The 21,041-nt window shown below is 42.4% G+C and overlaps 1 protein-coding gene and 1 long non-coding RNA gene across 4 annotated transcripts in view; one reads left to right on the plus strand and one right to left on the minus strand.

The window, feature by feature from the left end:
* MBOAT2 (membrane bound glycerophospholipid O-acyltransferase 2) overlaps positions 1-21,041 on the plus strand; it is a 169,478-nt gene that overhangs the window by 55,878 nt on the left and 92,559 nt on the right. Inside the window, exon 1 of one of the 2 annotated variants that reach the window (XM_075750654.1) lies at positions 19,408-19,649. The exons of the other annotated variant lie outside the window; for it this stretch is intronic. Within the exon in view, the coding sequence (XP_075606769.1) occupies positions 19,578-19,649 (72 nt within the window). The 5' untranslated portion in view covers positions 19,408-19,577. Of the gene's footprint in view, positions 1-19,407; positions 19,650-21,041 lie in introns of those variants that run through there. 2 annotated transcript variants of the gene reach the window in all.
* LOC142601443 (uncharacterized) lies at positions 1,475-18,906 on the minus strand. 2 transcript variants are annotated; one of them, XR_012835005.1, is made up of 4 exons: positions 18,817-18,906; positions 16,306-16,462; positions 2,084-2,157; positions 1,475-1,879 (listed from the first exon to the last, which is right to left on the minus strand). It is a non-coding gene; the product is annotated as an uncharacterized LOC142601443 (long non-coding RNA). The 2 variants fall into 2 exon arrangements; XR_012835004.1 differs by having other exon boundaries at positions 1,998-2,157.

The raw sequence follows: 21,041 nt of genomic DNA on the forward strand, positions 1-21,041 counted from the left end.
TTAGCCAATTCTTTCTACCAACAGAGTTTTTCCACAACAGAGTTTGGTGAGTGCAGCTAAAAGCAATTTGTTACTAGATTAATTACTGACTTGCAGTGCATTTTATTCAGAACAATTTGTCATAAGTATATCAACAGCCTAAGAAGGGCCCACCATGCTGCATGGAAAAAACTGCCTATCACACAACATGCACTCTTGCTTAACAAATACTAGAATAAAATCATTCTAGTATTGGAGTTATATTAGACGATATTAATAGTAGAAAATGTTAAAAAACATGCACGGCATGCGTTGGAGTCTGTTAAGCGTAGGACTTATCTGCCTAGTGGCATGGAGTTGGTCAGTGGCTGGAGACAGGTTGTGATTTATATCATGTAGCGCTGGAAACTCTTGGCTCATTTTTCAGTCACATTATATATTTGATTTTTAGCTGTACGTAGAAAGCAAAATTAATAAGGTATTCCAAATGCAAGTGCAACATTTTCTTCTTATGAATAGCAGAGCTCAGCAGTAGATTCCCCCGGCTGTCTGATGGAGGTTTGAGAATGGCTTAAAATGAATTGAATGGCTGAAATGACTCAAAATGTACAGCATTTTTTTAATCCCAGGAAAGGAAGTGTACAGCTTTGTTAATTTGATCTCCATTCCTTCTGCTAAGAATCCATGAACATTCCCAATGGAATAGAAAAAAATCCCGTAATGCAGGGCAGGACAAGTGAACACTGAATTCTGGATGTCAGTCCAATCCAGCATGCTGAGTGGCTAATTCAAAATAATGCAGAAATGTATGAACGGAGTAATTAAGGAAAACATCTTAAACACCATAGCAAAGCAATAGCAAATGCAATTCAGTGTAGTAAAATTGTTGCACTCAGAGCAAATTAATTATACTGATTGCTTTAGGGCACTGGCAATGAGTGAAGAAATCAACCCACGGATGACTTAGAATACTAGAAACAGCAACAATGCCAGGTGCTCTGTAAGGGCACCTCCCAGTGCAGGACCATCAGTGGGAATGGGACTTTAAAGTAAATTTTGAGCTAAAGAAGCACATGAAAGGAAGCGTGCTCTTTAAATTAAAGCACACAGTGGGTATCAAGGTACCAAAAGTGATTTTTACTGACATTAGAACAAACTAGTGAGTTTCTGAAAAAACTTTCCAATGGGAGTTATAAGGGCAAACAATGTAAAGGTGCTTATAAATCAATTTGGTTAATTTATAAAAGGAAATGTATGAGGTGCTTGTCCAATAAAGCCAGAGGCTGGCTTTGCTGAGGCAATACTTGCTGCTCCAGCATTCCTCTTACACTTTCTTCTTCAAATTTCCCATCTCAAAGCAGATGCAGTTCTAATATGAACAGATGTTGAGCCCAACCTGCTCAACGACACATTCAATGTAACTCATCCCTATCTGGAATTTGACAACCATAAAAAAAGAAATAAAGTAAGGAAATAAATATCAATTCAAGCTTTCTGCCTTGTGTTTACAGTGTCCCGCCCTTGCAAGCCCTTCCAGGCTGTACAGTCCTTGCCCCTTGTTCTACACAGCCACACCCCACTTCCTTTAACCGGGTTTTGGTTACATAGTGAGTCAATGGGCTTAGTAAATGAGCATAAAACATTACACACTTTCATTACACACATGTATTACCAGATTTGTTTCATGCTGAGTGCCCAAATTTATGCTTGCTTGCATTTTCTTGGCACTACAAGACTGACTCCATCAATATTTGTGAAGTGCTATGCACTTGCTGGGTAAGAAGAACTGTACACATGCAATTAGTAGTAATTACTATTGTTTATCTTTAAACAAAAATTAGCATTTAAATCTGAACTCCTGAGTAATCTTGTGTTCAGTCTAGAGGTTCACATCAGAACACTGAAAAGAAAAGAAAAAATAATACTAAGGACAATGGTTTTATGGTAGTGTCAAAAGTATATAATTAGATCATATGTTAAATTAAGAAATCTCAAGCTTAAAATCCATAGTCACATACTGAAAACATGCGCTGGGTGAATCAAGATGACGTAGGTACCTGGTTCCCCTCTGGCATGCATTTGCTAGTCGCCCTCTCAGCCATACCTTGGGAAGGTAGCTGGGCTGCTCCACAAACGCCCACTCGGGGTAGTGCCTCTCTTCCTGGGACACTGCAGAAGCTTTACAAATGAAGAAAATATGTGTTCAGTTTTGTTACCTTTAAAATCTTGTTTATGGGCACAAAAGAAGCATTCCTTATATATGTAAGTAAAGACACGAATTTATTGTTAGTATAAAGCAAATGTTCACAGTTTAATACAGGAATCACTATTAGTCTAGATCTAATTATTACAGAAAAACAAAGAATAATAATGCAGCTAGGATATTTATATATGGAAAAAGTTACAGTAATAATAATCTTCCTTCTACTTAGGGTCATATATGTATGTTTGCTAACACATATTTACACCTTTGTCTTTCTTAATTGGTCTGCAGGTCCAGGTAACATTTGAATTTACTATACATGATCTCATTTACATATATTAGATACTATTTCTTTGTTTTCTTTGTCACTCCTAAAACCAGCTTTGTCCAGCTCCAGGTCTGCAGGTTCTTTTAACTGACCATTATGGAGCTGTTTATGGCTGTGGGGTCTCCAGTGCCAGCCTGTGCCCCATCTCGTACCACCCACTCCACCCTGCATGCCTCTACACCACATGCCACATCTCCACTTCTCCATGCCTCTGCCACCATATCACCCCTGTATTGCTCGACGTGACATCATGGTGTCAAGAGTTATAAACATCTCTTTTTACCCAGAACAACTGCTTGCTTCTCCTGTCTATATAAAACTATTGGTCTACCACACAAAGATATACTAAAGTAAAACACATTAGATGAGGACACCTGGTCAATGACAGAAATTGCGACCATGGCTAATCCAAGTAAAAGAAAGCTGCAGGGAGGTCAAGACAAGCTCAGGCAGAGCCCGAGGTCTTGCAGACTTGGGACAAAGCTTATGGCCTGTCACTGGCCATGGCAATGCTGAGTTGCAGGGCTGCACAGTCACACATCTGCCTGACAGTGCTCCAGCAGCTCTGCAAGCATTGCTGTGGCTGCTCCTCCTCAAGTACACGCTGGACTGCGTGCCTGGCTGGGCTTGGCTGTGAGCTCCTTCCTGCTCACGCTTCTATCCAGACCACACGAGAAGCAGCCCTCTATGCTCCCATATTTGCTCCGTGGCGTAAGAGCAGCCTGACTCGGGGAGCTCAGATTTCACTCCTACACCTGCTTCAGCTGCTGTCCCCACTTTATCCTGCTCATTTGCACCATGGCTGCAGCAGAACCACAAACCGCTGGGATTTAAGCCAGTCCATCCTTCACTCGCCATCCCCAAATCTCCTGCTCTTCTGCCTTTTGAACGAGCTTTCCCATTTCACTGCTTTACCGAGGCAGTATTGTACAACTCTCTGTTTGGCCTTCAGCCTCTCATTACTGCGGGCTGCTCCAGGCTGCCAGCCCAAGTCAGACACGTTCCTGACATACAGCTGATTGGTAGGAAAAGCGCAGTCAAATCCCGCTCGGAGCCCGGCAGGGACGCAACAGGCCTCATGACTTCAGCTGATATATTAAGCAGATGGCAGCAATGCCATTTTGAGGGAGGTTGCACATAGCAATCCTAGGACAGCATCAGACACGTGACGCTAACTTCCTGAAAGGCAACGGGTCTGAACTGTGCCTGGACATGCCCTGGCTTCAAGTCTTTGCTACGTAGAGCCCAGTATGGGCTTCAGCACAGAACTTTCTGCAATCCTATTTTTTTTCACAAGTCGCTTTTTCAGAGGAGAAAAAAAGAGAGGAGAGTAGAAGGGCATGCCATGAAGTGTAAACACAACACAAATGTGGCCAAATGAGACCCCCAAAATAGCAAGCACTGATTTTGTTACTGTTTGAGGAAAATTTCGGTACAATGGGGAGGAGATTTCTGGATAGAAGGCTACAGGGAGCCTCACCATTAGAAACAATTCTGTCCTCCTCCAAGATTGACTGGGTTTGATCTATGGAAGAAACCAAGTAATGGGTTTATGCATGGTGCTTGCATGGATGACTGCCAACAGGAGGTGTTTTTATATACATAAACTGAGCAATTGGTATCACTTTGAATCACCATAGTGTTGTGGGGTTTTTTAAATTATGCAATAAAATACATCTCAGCCACAAAAGGTTAAAATAGTTTTAAATACGCAATTATGTACATAAATATTCAAACAGCAAAAAAGGCTGGTTTTGTCATGGTTGCAGCACTTGCAGACAAGTACAGTCAACTCACATGGAGAATAACTTTCAGAAGCATTTGACAGCTTGTGCTGCATTACTTGGTTTGACTGCTGCCTTCCATATAGTCATCTGCAAAGGAAACAATCTAATCCAGTATTTTTCCCCTAAAAGAATCTGCCTTGGATACTTGTTGGCCAATTTCTTCACAGTGAGACATCTTTGATGGATCTGCTGTTTCAGAACCCATTGAAAATGGTAAAGCAGCTTCTCCAACATTGTCTGAGTGACCCAACCCAAAGTCATGTAACAGCACCAATGCTGCAGAACTGTTAAGTCAACCATCTCCTTAAACTTTTTTCTCCTGGGTTAATTTATACTAACGATACCTGTTTTAATAGAGAGTTGTCCCCTAAATGAAGACAGTTTGTGGTCTGTGGGAAATGCTGCAACCTGTACTCCTAATAACAATCCTCATCATCTGCGTAAGTGTAGTGCTTGTGAATTAGTCTGAGGAAAAGCTCTAGCAAAGTTAAGTTGTGGTTTAGCTTTTCAGTTGTGAAGCTGCTTTAGTGGGTGACATTTGTTAATGTTAAAAGTCATCAGAGGTCTGTACTGCTGGTCTGTTTTAGGTGGAAGCTGTCCCAGGCAGTGCAGCAGCCAGAGCTTTTTGGCAACGGTTCCTTTGAGGATCCACAGTTGTAGAGCTGTATCAGGGATATATCAGAGATTCTGGTGATAAACTGCATACCACTCGCTTCTCCCTCTGCTGTGGGAGATAAGCTGTCCTTGTGGGAAGGCTGGTTGGCGGGCATGATTCAAAAAGTCACTTCAGAGCAGCGCTCTTCCAGATCCAGATATAAAGTAGTAATCGACAACATTTGAAGGAGAAAGCATTTTAGACATTTGGTCAATTAATAGTGCAATTTGTGTTCAAGCTCTTGTAGTTCAGAATATTTCCCATTTTACTTACTCATTATGTGTTCATAAGGCTATCAAAAAACTTTAGAGCCTGAAGAGAATGCTCAGGCCATGCTCTCTTCCCCATTCAGGGATCTCCAAGATATTTACATCACCAGTGGGTTGCTCAGGCTCTGAGAAAGTCAAACAGGCCCAAGGCTGAGGCTCTAATTATCTATTTAGCCACATTAATGCTGAGAGGCAAATCACTTTCCATTGGAAGTCAGTACGCTTGTACAAGTGATTTAAACAAAGCAACAAATAAAAATCACCTTCTCATAATACAGTCTGTTGTCACCTTGATACGTTTTACCAGAAACCTCTGAGGACTGCTGAGCTCAAAGGTGAAATGACACAAAATAATAAAATTAAATCTGTGATCCTGTAATGTAGAAGTAATTAATTCTCACATTGAAAATCCATGTCTTGCTATCTGAAAAAGAATACTGAAGGGACTGTTTTTTCCTATTGCAGACACTGTAAAAACAGTGGAGCATAAGCGCATGGTCACCATAGCATGAGGTCAGGAGAAAATGTACCTCTATACCCAAATTAAGAGGCAAAAAATCAAGAAAGTTATTGCAGGCATGTGGGAACTGCAAACCCTGGCAGGGTTCTTGACAGACAAATCCTTTGGTGGAGGTAGAGCAGAAACACTTTGAGCATTGATTCAGCCATGAAGGTCCATAAACACTCATGCAGGAACAAGAGCATGTGTAAGTCCGAGCACTGGCACTTTTGCCAGGGCTCTGAGAAACAGCTCCTACAGGCACAAAGACACACGATCCTTATCTCACAAGTTCCCCTCCAGGTTCAAAGGCAGGCACTCCAAACTCCTCTGAATCTTTGGTCTGTTGATTCTCAGAGAATTAAAAAGGCAAAAATGACCATTTTGTGAGACACTTGTGTGGTCCCACATCGTGGTCAGGCAATCTCTTTAGTCCATGCCAAATAAAGAGGTGCAGGGAAAAACAAAACCCTCAAATGCCAAAGAAATCACAACTCACGCCCCTCCTAGCATTTCAGAAGTTGAATTTTGGCTTGTTTGCATACATTCCCATAGTTAAAAAGTACATTTACTTTTTCTTAGCAATCTGACGGGACTCCTTAAATATTTTCTTGTACACTTTGTGAATTTAGTACAGTTCTCTGTTTAAACATGTCATATTGTTCTCCACAGTAATTAAATGCTTGCCTAATGAAGTCCAAAAATTAATCTGTGACAAAACACCTCGGGCTGAAGAACAGCCCCAGACACTAGAAGCAAATATAGACCACATGGCCTGCAAGAAATGAGGACAATGTGTTGCAGGGTATTTTGCAACTTAACACTTTACATGGTTGCAGGCAATTACTTATTAAAGTACCTGTAAAAAGCAGGGAAGTAAACATGTTCAACATATTATTTTCACTAGGCTCTCTTTGGCTTAGGTCAGCATTGCTTACGTGACAGCTTTATGGCTGTGGAACTCTGCTACCTTTGAGCAACTAAGAAGAAAATGTTCTGCATGGCCCATATTGTGGGAGGCTGCTTTCAGGCCATGTCAGAAGACGACAGGCTCAGTTCCCCCTAAACTGTGACAGAGAGCTATACCTGTGGCAGTAGTTTTGGCTGTCCAAGGAGATGAGTGCTCACTTAGTTCAAAGCCTTCATCTAAACAGGTGATTATGAATGTTCCCCAACAGACTCATCCTACAGGACAAAGGAATACTACTTTCTGAGGTTAACTTGGCTCTTTCAAGGGATGCAATCAAGTGGACATTTGTGTCCTATAACTAGAACGTTCTAAAAACTAGCTAGTATTTCAGGTGTGTTCCTGGTAACATGGTTTATCTATTGAATCTGATAGCTGACTTGCAACGCTAGACCAGGGTAGCCAATCTCTACCATTTCTTGACTGAGACACCAGAGATTTGAGGCAGGTTCCTCAGGCAAAGGTTCTGGAATCATTGGTATTGTTCTGTCTGCTGGGAGAGGTATGATCAATGTAGGCAATGAGAATTATCCTGCCCTGAAAAGCCCACTCTACAGCCATGGATTAGATCTTCCACATCTGTACTGCCTCCTTCCTTCCTGCTTTATCTCCTCCTTAGTGCTGTAATGCCTCTGTACAATGTCTGTCCGTTGTTCCTCAAAAAGAAAACATGACTTGCAGACATAAAGAAGATCCATGCTTTTTTTTTTTTCTCCACAGCAGTAAGCATGAAAATCTGAGTCTACATCAGTAACATGCCGACTTTGAAGGATTAAAACACCCTCTGGCTTTGGGCTAATAAGGGAACACAAATCACTTTCCCAAAGGGAAAAAGCTGTTTTATTGGGTCCTGTAGGAAAACAGCAATGCTCCTCCATGATAATACAGCTGAAAGTTCCAAGCAGCACAGCATGCACACGGTTATAATGACCTCGCCTAAGTTTCAGAAAGCAACATGGGATGCTAAAAAAAAAAAAAAAAAAAAGCACTTAGCACTTCCCAACTTGCAGGACAAACCCAAGTATATACATAAGCAAGTGGGAGAATGATGCAATTAAGCAGCATAGACCTTGTAATCCCTTCAACACAAGCACATCTGTCAACAAACCTTTTCAAGTCAGGTGTAAAACACATGCTTCTATTCCACAGCACTGCAAAATTTAATATAGGAAATTTTGGCAGGTTTTTTTAGGATCTATGGGTGGAATTGTATACATGAGATAATTATGTACTGCAAAGATTGAATTGATGAATATTTTCTAATTTACGTGATGCAGCTTTATCCCTGTTAAACATAATGTACCTGTGTCAAGCCTCAATGATTTAACTAATTTTCATGGCATCTCTTTTTACTGTAAAATTTTAGAGCAAGAACCATGCTTTTTTATTTATGCAGAACCATCATGCTGGAGACCCTACTAGTCCTCTTCCATAACACAGTTTAAAGAAAGAGGTCATCAAGGAAGCAGATAGCTGAGAAATACAGGTCCAGCCTTTATCTTCTTCCCCAAAGATGCAAGCACCCATCTGCTACTGAAGAGAAAAGGGAAAGCCTTTGCAGTTGTTCTGGACAGACTAATTGCATGTTGGCCAAAAAAGAGACTCTTGGAGCCTATCATGAAAGAAAAGGGAAGTTGTTGAATCTTTGCTAAGGCTTGCACAGTTGATAACACGGATCCAAAAGAAATGTCTGAATTGTTGAAGAATGGCTGTAGAATCTCTCATCAAAGGGAGAACCTGAAGCTTAAGTGTGCAGTGCCTCCAGGTATGTGCCATGCCATGCCCCACAAGGAGATGGAGGTGAAATAAAGGACACCAAAAAAAAAAAAAGTAAAAAAGGGAAAAGAACTTAATCCAGAGTAGGTATGAATACAGCTAGGAATAAACTGCAGGAGAAGGAGTGATTTACCTGAGTACTACCCCTAACACTGTCCAAAACATGGCATCAGCCCAGACAATTGCAAAAGCCAGAATGTGTACACGAGCTACTAAACAAAGATTCATAAAAGGGTGGTGAGAAACATCTTTATGCTATTTCCCCTTTATTTAGTGACATTGTTGCACATATACGTAAAAGCCACAACTTGCAATTTCTTGAAGTTGGAAGTTTGAGTTCTTCAAACACACATTAAAAATACAAGTCTGTGCATAGTTGAATCATAGGGTTTCCCAGCAGGTTCCTTGAATTAACAGATTTCAACAGAAATTGAAAAGGATTTTAAATGACTTTTTCAGTCAAAGGTCTCTCTACAATTGGAAATTCCAGTCTGGAGGAAGTCTATTAGCAACTTAGCATAGCGTGCCAAAAGGAACTGTTAAAGTCTGTTCTGCAAGCATTTGTCTGTTTGTATGTATTTCACTCCAGATAAGCACAAATCCTGCATTCCTGAATAGAAACTCCTGGCCAACAATGCACTTTGAGGATCTACCTGGGTCCTTTATGCTCTTATGCTCCATTTGTAAATGATGGGGTTTATCTCAAATCTTTCTGGCTGACCAAATTTGAAAGACTCACAGAATAGTAATAATTGAGGCATGAAGGGACCTCATCAGATTGTCCAGTTCAGGCCCCACTCTGCTCAAAGATAGATCAACTACAGCAGGTTGCTCAGGACCTTATCCAGTTGGGTTTCGAGGGCCTCCAAGGCAGAAGACTCCACAACTCCTCTGGGAAATCTGTTTCAGTGTTTGACCACCCTCATTGTAAAGAAGTTATTTCTTATATTTAAGTGGAATTTCCTGTCTTTCAATTTGTGCCCACTGCTGCTTGTCCTTTCTGGACAGCAGTGACAAGATGTTGGTTCTGTTGTCTTTTACTACCTCCCTTTTGGTATTTACACACACTGATAAGATCTCTCGGAGCCTTCTCTCCTCCAGGCTAAACAATTCCAGCTCTCTCAGCCTCTCCTTGTATGACACATGCTCCCTTCTCTTAATTATCTTTGTGACCCTTCACTGAACTTGCTCCACTATGTGTGTCTCTCTTGTGCGGGAAGCCCAGAACTCGGCACAGCACTTGAGGTGCAGTCTTACCAGTGAGGAACGATGACTTCCCTCGATCTGCTGACAACGCCCAGGATGTTGTTGGCATTCTTTGCTGTAAAGAAAAGCCAGCTGCACATTGCTGGCTCACAGAGCCCTACATCCTTTTCTGCAAAGCTGCTTTGCAGCCTTCAATGCATACTAGTGCATGGGGTTAATCCTCACTCGCTGCAGGCCTTGGCATTTCCCTTTGTTGAACTTTATGAGGTTCATGAACAGGAGCTGGCCTATTTCTCCAGTCTGTTGAGGTTCCTCTGAATCACAGCACGTCCATTTGGTCTATCAACCACTCCTCTCAACTTTGTGTTGTCTGCAAACTTGCTGAGGGTGCACTCTGTCCCCATCATCCAGGTCCTTAATGAAGAGGTTAAACAGTACTGGCCCCAGTGTCAACCCCTGTGGTACTGCACTAGTGACTGGCCTCCAGCTGGACTTCGTGCCCAGCCCAACCCTCTGAGCCCAACAGTTCAGCCAGTTTTCAGTTCACCTCACTGTTCATTTATCTAGTCTGTACCTCATCACTGTGTCTGTGTGGATGTTGTGGGAGACAATGTCAAAAGCCTTGCTAAAGTCAACATAAACAACATGCACTGCTCTCCCCTCATCGGCAAAGCCAGTTGTTTCATCACAGAAGGCTATCAGATTGGTCAGGCACAACTTCCCCCACATACGTCCATGCTGACAATTCCTAATCATCTTGTCCATGATATATTTGAAAATAGCTTCCATGAGGATTTGCTCTATTACCCTCCTAGGGACTGAGGTGAGACTGACAGGCTTGTAATTCCCTGGATTCTCCTTCTTGCCCTTCTGGGAGACAGGTATGATATTTGCTTTCTTACAGTCCCCAGAATCTCCTCTGATTGCCATGACATTCGAGATAAAATTGAGAGCAGCCCTGCATGCATGCATGGATGAATCCCACCAAATCCTAGACTTGTATATGCTCTATTTGTTTAAATGTTTCCTAACTCAATCCTCCTCAACCGATGTTAAGTCTTCAGAGCTCTAGACTTTTCCACTGATCTCCATGGCCTGGGATCCCTGAAAGCAAATCTTACCAGTAAAAAAGGGAAATAATTTAGTTCTGCAGTATAAATCATTCAGTTTTATTTAGCTGTGATATTTCTTGTATCTGTATTAGAAGTAGCAAATAAATACAGGCAATGACTGAGGGTTGTCTCTTGAGCAACCTGCACCTGAACAATATCTGTCTAAAGCTACTGTTCTTATTGGTGAACCACATATGGATATTAAAAGATGAAAAACCATTAGAAGTAGCTGAGGGCATTTTCCTGCAGAATCATATTGTGATATTGGCAACATAAATCTAGTCTAGAGAAAGAAAGAAGAATGACAAATCTCACAAAACTGGAACAATATTTTAACAATCATAAAAAAGCCAGACTCCTCCTTGTGAAAAAAATATGAGGAAAGCATATTTTTCCAAACAAAAAGCATAACTTTTATACCTAAACACTGGAGATAATGCAAGAATGAAAGCAATCATCTTCATGCCTTTGAGAACTGAATTTTGAAGTTTCTGATCAAATTCCTGTTATTGTATTGTTACGGAAGCGGCCTTGTTCGCTGAACTGAAGCGATACTGGAAGAGTTTCCTGTTTAAAACAGCAGGGAGTGCAGCCCCAAGAACATCAATCATACAGTTCACGATATTAACTTGACTGGAGCATTGCAGGAACAGGGCTCCATTCAGCTTCAAGGGTCCCCTGCAATGTTATATACTGCAAGATCCCAAAGTTAGTATTTCTTCACTGTGACAGAATAACTCTAACAGAAATGGGTATAGCTAGGAAGAGATGGAACAACTTTAAGGTGCCAGGAAATCAGATCAGTGGTCTAGCATCCTCTCTCTCTCTGGCATCTTTCAAAAAAGGTGCAAAAAATCTGAGAATTACATAACAACCCACACATCAGTTTGTTCCACAGAACAGGTAACAATTGCTTAGCTTAATAACTAAAAGTCTAAGGCTTAAAGATTTATATCCCTTGTAATTTTAAACTATGTCTACCATTGCTGGTATTTTTTTAAATGCCTTTAAAATGGCTTTTATTTTCTGGTAGTGATTGCCACAGAATAACTACATATTTTTTAAATTTGTTGTCTGTTCTACATTCTTTATGGAATTTTGCTTTAATATGTTTTTTTTAGAAGAAAAACAAGAACAGTTAAGCTCTTCATTGTTCTCTCAATTTTGCAATAATTGTACTTAGCATTTAAACAAGACAAGGAAATATAGCCAGTGCTCCTATGAAATCTTTAGTACTCACAATTCCTTATTAAAAGTAAATGTACTCATAATTTGTCAATAAAAATGTCAAAACTAAGAGCAGGATGAAACACAACAAGCAGCAACATGTCAGACAGATTTGCTCTCTACAAAAAAGTTATGTGGACAAGTTGTTATGAAATGGATTATTCTGATCTCTGTAACAGAGTACAGCAAGTTGATGTTATGAAGTTTTTGCTATACACAGACATGTATCTTAATCTTCACAGAAGTGATGAAGGTGCTACCAACTTAAAACAAGAGATGGAATACTGCCTATTCATTCAGGCTGTTTAATCTTTCACAGCCCTAAATATCCCCCCCCAATTAAAGTACAGTTTAGAAACATGTTAAATTTACTACCATCATAAATATCAATTTCAAAAATCATGGAGGACATAACAGCCAAACTCTGCTCTTACATTTTTTTGGGGTCAAAAGAATGAAGCATTGTATGAAATACAGCAGGATAAATATATCTAATGTGATAATTTAACTGAACTGATAAGGAAAAAAAAAAAATTTACATATATAGATTAGTATACTCAATTCACTAAAATGCTTCTTCAGTTTCCTAGGTAGGTTTTCTGAAAAAAATATATATCCTGGAGTGTTTCAGGTTTACATAATGCCTTTAGAGAGACTGTGTTTGACTGAATGTTTGAACAAACTCATGGCTTTACTTATGCAAGTAACACCACTTATATAAACAGAACATATATCTGAGCTTCTATATGTCTTGAAGTAACTCTCAGAAACTTGAATACTAACATGCATCTTTGGCTACTGTTCCCAGAACGTTACTCATTAAAGCTCTCGGCATATTGTGGGGAGGACTGCATTATTACGACTGTATCTCACAAATTTGTGTTTGGACAAGGCCCACATGCTTGCAGAGGGACACTTAGCAGATGGGACATCAAGCAAAGATGCAACAAACAAAATTAAATCTCAATGAAGTATTTTTATGCTCAGTGGCCGACCAGTGAGAGGCTCTAGGTCCATTTCCTCTCAGGTCTCTAGATCTCAGAGTTGAGCAAAGCTTCCCCTATCGTGCTGCTCTGAAAAACGAAGGCTTACCCACCAGAACAGATGACAACAGTTTCCTGCTTGTTGTACACAGCAAGAGAAAGGCATTGGGGAAGCTGGCGGGTCCTGGAACAACTGCAGAAAACATTCAGGCTCTGACTCCGTGACAAGTTCAACTGCACCAGGCTGCTCCAGGCTGCGGCTGACAGGTCTAACATCCCGAGTACCATTACCTGACACTCACCCTGATGCCGACACACACCACCAGTGTTTGGCCACTAAACAGGCCGGCATGACTTACTGGCTGCAAACAGGAGGTACCTCAAACTGTGCTGGCTGATGCTGTTAGAGGCAGAAGTAGCAAGGGAGGAATTTTAAAAGCAGGAGCCTCCAGACTGTGTGGGGACAAGGAGATAGTGGGAATGATGAGAGGAGTGGGAATGAAATGTTGTATGACCAAGCCTATCCTTTCTAGTGTTGGTATGTGCAATTTTTATAAAGAATTTTAAATGATTGGCAGACAGAAAGATAATAAGATGCATGGACACTGAAAATGCCTTATGACAAATAACTTACAAAATGTACCAAAAATAGGAGGGTAATTTAAGCTCAAATGAACGCACAAGGATTAACCCCAGAAACCCCTCAAAGAAAAATTCCTACTTCTTACTGAATAGAAATACGATCAGGGTTGAACATGATAATTCGTAAGAACAAGGAGAACCATCCCGAACTAAGTTCCATTGACCATATGGACTGAGAATGCTATTTAGGGCGAGCCATTCCTGGGGTACAGAAAAAGAAAATTCCACAGTCCTCCCTTTCTCTCCCTTAACTGTGAACCTGAAGCAACTGAAAGGAAAACTTATTTGGTAAGCTTAATTTTAAATTGCATTTTTGTTATTTACTTTGCACCCCTCCTACACATCAACCTTTGCTCTTAGAATAAACTCACTTTACTCTGGAAGCTTATCTTGGCATTAAAATCAAGTCTTAAGCAACTCTGGGATGAATAAGGCATATTATTATTTCAGAAACAATTAATCCAAATAAAGAAGAGTCTTAGTCCTATCTTGTTGCACTCACCTAGGGCAAGTGGGAAGAACCTTGGGAACTGAGCTCTCTAAGCAGCAAGGATCAGTTTGAGAACCTGTAACATCAGATATCGAGAAAAGTCAGGTCTCCCCTTTCAGCCAAGAAGACACAATACAAAGACAGCCCAGAAACCTGAGAAACTTGTTAAAACCAGTTATTTCCATGCCCTGCTGTTACAGTGTGACAGGAAATTAAACTAAACGATGTAGTCACTGTAGATTTATTCATGTGTTTAATATGAACATGCTTTTTTTATTGTTAAATTAATAAAATAGGTAGACTTGTCAGTTCTTTAATAGTGTTTTACAGTAGTAGCTTCCTTGCAGGGTTATCACCAGCCTCTCCCATCCACTGTATTTCTCATGGTCTGGTAAATACCTAATTAAGCTCAAAACAACTGTTCTTAAACCCATAACTTAGTTTGCAGTTCATTGCTTTTACTTCAGTTCTGAAAAAAAGGGCTTCTATTCCCCAATTTTTCAATCATCAGAACAACAACAATACCCCAATTGCACGTGGCACTAGTTATCATGCTTTGAAGTACTGTACCCTCTCTGTACTGTTTTTCCATAAAGAATTTGAGTAGGAATCACATTGAAAAGGCAACTCACTCATTTTCTTGTTGAAGTCAGTTCGTTTGTCCTTGTCATGAAAGCAGGAAGTTCCGTGAGTGAGGAAATTATGATTGCTAAGATCTGTACCTGAGAGTTGGTATTGTGAACTTTCACTCCTTCTTTACAAAGCTCTGCCCGATTTTGTTAACAGACTTAGAGTTATAATTGAAAACCAAAATGGTGTGAGCTGAACATGAGTCTGTTTTTGAGAGACACCGATGGATTTCGCCATCACAGAATTTACAAAACTTAAGGACTTAGAAGAAAGTTAGTCCAAATCAGTTTTATGATAGAAACTGATTGCTGCCTTAAAAACAGAGAAGTTTGCTAGCTCTCAGAGCAGCTCTAAGACTGAAACAAAAGAACAAGTCAAAAATCTAAAGCGAAGGTGTTCTGCTAAAAGAGCCAAAGGGAGATTTTAGCTATCCTGTAGCTAGACTGTAGAAAGGTATTTATATTTTTCCTAATAAATACAGAGCCAAACAAATCTTACTTGAGTTGGCAATCACAGTATCATCATGAATAATTCCTACTAATATTAACAGGAATCACAGTGGGTACTAAATTACTAATGTAGCAGAACTGGCTAATTAAAGATTATATTAGTTCAGAAAACAGCTGATGCATGTGAGGCTTATTGTGCTGTACAGAGTATTTGAAGAGATGGCAAAAGACTGCTTAGGAGGAAGGGTGAGACAAAGATACGAACAAATGCTAAAATGTCAACAGTAGATTTTTTATGAAGAATAATTCAGTTTGACTGGCATCAGCTTTTGCAGAAATACTCTTCTCTTCGGAATGAAGTCTCAAATACTTTAGGCTAAGCAAAGCCAGATAGGTAAGGCTCAAGTAAAACTTTCCTGTGGAAAAATGATTGCCTCTCTATAGCCAATACCGAAACCCATTTTCCTTTTCATCTATTTTGCCTCAAGGAGTTTCAGAAATTGTTCCTATTTTCTAATTGTGAATGCGTTCCCAGAATGACCTTATCAAACAAATAGAAGAACAAGAACTGAACACAATGGTGCATGTAGTAACTCTGTCCCATTGCCCCTTCCTGTCCTCTGCCACAGCTCTTCTGTTTTTGTTCTTTATTATATAATGTCATATGGGAAGACTAGTATCGTAAACATCTGAGTATCTTAAATTGCCATTGAAGTAAACAAAGTTTACAGGAAACCTCTAGTGTTTGTTACATCAATGTCACATCATTCTGACAGATTAAGTAATCTCTGTAGGGCTGAGAGATACTTTTGTGATTATTTTTTACCTAAGAACTACGGCCACTTATGGGACCATAAAAACTTAATCACAGAACATCAGAAGAAGTTCACGCTATGCCAAGCCACTCTCCAGAGACTATTTAAATCAACACATCCTCCTGCATTTTGACTGACAGCCTTTGGTGGAAAGAATTTCCTTGTGGAAGTACCACTTTGTGTTCACTTAAATGCAAAATTTAAAACAGTACAAAAGTAAGTAATGTTTATTGAAAACTGTCCGACTTACATGACATTTTTATAGATTCACCACTCTGGGTACGTTACCTTCTTTGTATCACTCGCCAGCCTTCTTTTTCACAGCATCATTTAACTTTCAGGACTAATTGCACTGTGTCAATGTGATGTGGAACGCTACCTGTCGCTAGCAAATGCTTCATCTTCCCACACACAACATAGTATTCTCACACAGGCAGGATGTTCACTGAAAACATATGTAATGAAATCTTCTTTAAAAAAAAAAAAAGAAAAAAAGAAAGCAGAAGACCTAGTTTTACTGCAATGCCCATGAAAGCTCTTACCATACATTTTACAGCAGACATCAAAGACAGGCTACTTTTCTCTGGCAGAAATTGCTTTTTTTCCTGTTACTTTCTTCTCAATCAACATTTGTATGCTTCACTTTTAATTGTGAACATAGATTTTAAGCTTTGTGGGGCAGGACCCCTTTTGTTCTTTCATGTAACCAATCTCCCCTGTCACTACAAAGGGACTATTACTTTGGGACTATTTCCAAGATGTATTTCTTTGATGTCTTCCCCAATGCACACCTTCTTAAATAAGGGCCCAAGAACACCTTTGCAAAACACCGCATTTCTCCAGTGGAAACTTGTAAAAGATGTAATTATGTAACTTAATGCCATAACTATTTATAATGATACTGTGATTTACAGTATAGATAAATGTATCTTTCAAGTATGAACTCCTAAGATCCCCAAAGTCATGCGGGGAAGAATATTTTTGTATTTTCTCAGCACTGCATGAACACATACATTGAAAAAAGAATTAAAATTACCACAAAATCAAGGGCTGTGTTTGAAAACCAACTGACATTTATGCTGTGATATCATGAGCTTGTTCTCAGGCATTTTGTTAATTGAAAGTAAGGAGTTCATTCAGTGGGTCAATTATTTGCTACGAATATTTCATGAAAGTCTCAGTAACACCACCTCCATGGATTTATATAGATGCACTAGAATCATTTCTTGTGACTAGACTATGATTCAGAATTAGCTATCATCCTTTTCTAAAGCAGCTCTTTTGTGGCTTCATTTGAAAATGTTTAGGTTAAGATTTCCAAAGACTTGTGCGTAGGTATATGTCTCCTTACTAAAAGAAAATCAGATAAATTGAGCTTAGTCTTTATGTACATATATATAATGCATAGTGTAATGCAGACTGCACTGAGCCTAGTGGCACTGCACTCCTATGAAGTTACTCACATGTATATATAATTTACAGGTTTAAAGGTACTGATTCAGAATTATTTGGGAAAAGGGTGGGGTTTTTTTCCCCTTTCTAAAAGCAGCTCTCATTGCTTTACTACAAAAACATCATGCTATCACTTCTGAAGCTGCAGATGCTACCACAATTGTAATTGCCTGTCACACAGTGAAGAAATCTAATTAAAACCACTTACTAGTACCTATTAACCAGTCTCTTTAAATGCAGACAAAAGACCTTACCACAAGCTAAAACATAAGTACAGAGTGCAGTCTGCAATTCAGTAAGAAAAACAACGGATGTTTTCAGATAATTACACTTACCTCCATTTTCCTGCTATTCCCAATTAGCATTAACCGTGAACTTCAACAGCCATGTCAATCACTATACCTAGCCACTACTCCAGACACGGTTCAGACTGTTAGCATGATATTGGACAAGGCATTTAACCTTTCACATACTTAAAATGGTGAAATTTTTGTGCTGAGGGTAAATTACTGATCGCAGCATGGACTACAGGTATAACATACAATAATTATAAAAAACATTTACTAAAGTGCAAGGAATAACCTGCAGTTTTCTCTCAAGAGACCCAAGATTCTCAAGAATTTTTATACATAAGAACAGTATATTCCTTTGGAGGCTCCTTCACCACATCATTTAAAACGATTAAACAATTATTTCCCAAGAAAAAACACAACACAAACCCAACAGAAAGCTCTAACGTGAAAGAGGCAGGTGGGGCCCTAAATTGGAATGATTTAATAAATAGTTTACTGCACAAGCTCATCTGGTAGAGTTTGCTGCACTTCCTAATGTGAAACTTGCACTGAAGACATCACTCTGTTTCACACTGGATAGTGGTAACTGGGAAGACCTGTGCTGTGTACCAATTTATTACCATTGGCATCACCACATCGCTTCTTAAGGAACCTGCACTGCTAAGCTGAACCTACTGAAAAAGTACTCGCGCTTTTACCATTTCAGGTGTCTGTATTTAAGAAACAGGCCATTAATAAACTAAAACTGGTGGCTTATAGCCATGACAGACAGACGGATTCCAAGTCAATGGGTGGTTGTAGGAACAGCAGTTTTTACCGATTTTTGTGACTTTTTCAGGTGCCAGGCCACCCTTACACCCTGTGTTTTTCCATCACTCATCCACTGTTGCGTACGCAGCTACTGAGCACTGAGCTGCCCGTGTCCCCGATCTGGCAAAGGGGACGCGGTTAGGAGCAGAACACGGGCTGATCGTTACCTCAACATACACCTCACCTCAACATACACCTCACCCTCACGAAACGAGGGTTTCGTGCTACCCTCAGCCACAGATACCTCCACAGCTGCCGCCTGGGCCGACCGCCGCCTGGCACCGACCCCGCCAGAGCTGCCAGCACGTGCTTCCTCGGGGAGCTCCCGCCAGGCTGCCCCTGCTTGCCCACCCCGCGCGGGAAGGTGCCATTTCCCCTCAAGGGCCCCCGTCCGTTTCCCCCCACGCCCTCGGCGAACACCTCAGCGCAGGTCAGAGCTCCGCACGCCGCGGAAGCGAGGCGAGGCGCGGCCGGGCCCCTGCCCCGCACAGCTCCGCAGCGCCGCCTGGCGCAGAGCGAGGCCGCACCAAGCCCTGCGCGATACCTGCGCGATGCGCGCAGCTTCTGCCCGCCCTCAGCGCGGAATGGCCGCCGCGGGGCCGCCTCCTTCCTTCCTTCCTTCCCCCCCCCAGCCCACCCCAAGATTTACCTCACCGACCCCCGCCCGCCCGGACACCATCTTCCCCCTCCCGCCCCCCACACCGGGCCACGGCCGCTGGCGGCCGCCGGAGGGGAGGTGCCTCGTCCCGCCCACCCCCACCGGGGGGCGGGGATTGGGCGAGCCCGCTTGTCACTCCGCGGAGGTGCCGCGCGTGGGTTGGCCGCTGGCGCTGTCAGTCAGCGGCGAAGCCGCGCCGGCCCCTTGTTGTCACGGCGCCGTGCTGGGCTGGGGCTCTTCGCGCCGCCACCGCTGTTGTTGCCGCCGCCGCCGCGGGAGCCCGGGAGGGGAGCGGTTCCGCCGGTCTCGTCGCCTGCTCACCGGGCGCGGGAGGAGGCGCCCTCGCCATGGCCACCAGCACCACGGGCTCCACGCTGCTGCAGCCCCTCAGCAACGCCGTGCGGCTGCCCGTCGACCAGGTGAGGATGGGGAGGCGCCTACCCCGCCGCTGCCTCCCGGGGGCTCGCCGGGGAGGGGCGGTGCCGCGCCGGGCGAGCGCCCCCCGCGCCACTCCGCACAGTCCCGCCCCGCCCCATCCCCCCGCGGCCCCTCCATCCTTCCCGCCTCCGCCGGGCGAGGGGCCGGGGGGAGGGTGGGCAGCGCCCGGTGGGGCGGCGGCCGTTCCCCTCACGCCCTCGGGGGGAGGGGGGGGGACGGGACGCGGACGCGGCCCGCGGGGGGGCGCCGGGGCGGGGAGCTCCGGCCGCGCTCCGCGTGCAGGTGCGCTCGAGCCGCCGCCCGCCCCGCGCCCGCCGCCGGCTGGTCCAGCAGCGCGGCCGCATCCCGGGCCCGGCCCGCCTCGGGCCGCCGGTGCGCGTCTGCGGGCTGCCGGGGTCAGGCTGCGGGGGCTGCGATCGCGGCCGGGCTGGCCAACTTGTTGGCATCCCCCTTCGGCCAGATGTGGCTCCGCAGCTGGGAACGGGGCCGGTATCGGCTCGGCAATGCAAGTGTTGGGTAATAATTGCAAATGCAAAGCAGTGTGCGGTGCCTACATGCGTCTGACAGTGATATTTAAATGCAGCGTTAAATAATAACGTGTACTGCACGTAATGGAAATTCATATGGACTTCGTAGGCAGAGCGTTTCTGTGGTATCTTTTGTCTGAGTGATATAAAAATTCCTGAAGGTTGTTAATCCTGTCGTCTGCACAGAACATCAGAAGATTACAAAATAAGATTGAGAAACTGACGTTTGCAGAGTTTAATGACTGAAGTTGTACAGAATGTTTGTTTATGGGGGAAGTCACCTAGACCTCCTAAACCTGCAGAATATTTATGTGTTTATGAATACATAAGTAAAGTAACCTTAAGTAATTCCTCCTGTAAATTTTGTAGCACCGGGAAAATCCACGTGAGGAATTATTAAAAACCAATAATCTCCATTAACGTATGAGTGAATGAAACACATCAAGGAAAACAGTCTGTGTTCATGCAGAGGGAGATTTTGATGGTTTGGTTTTACAAAATACACCTAATAAGTGAGAAAAGTAACTGGAAACAAAATACAGAGGAAGTCAAGAGTTTTGGAATTGAATGAACTATGTGCTCTTTCTTTTTTCTTGCCTCCTTCCTCCAGCCATTTGTTTGAATTGAGGGGAGAGAACCTTGGGTTAAGGATACACATGAAAAAGTATCTTCTAGAAAACTGACAAAAGTGGGCAAGTTCAAATTGAGCTTGCTGTGATGGAATAGATACTGTGCACAACTTGCAATAATACCTGTGTCTGGGATCAATGGCACCACGTGGCTCAGTGCCTCATACGCCCAGGCTGTAAGCTCTTCTTGGCAGGTGCTCTGTATTTATTTCCATAA

Source organism: Balearica regulorum, chromosome 3 (genome assembly GCF_011004875.1).
Source record: "Balearica regulorum gibbericeps isolate bBalReg1 chromosome 3, bBalReg1.pri, whole genome shotgun sequence".
In the NCBI taxonomy this organism is placed as follows: domain Eukaryota; kingdom Metazoa; phylum Chordata; class Aves; order Gruiformes; family Gruidae; genus Balearica; species Balearica regulorum.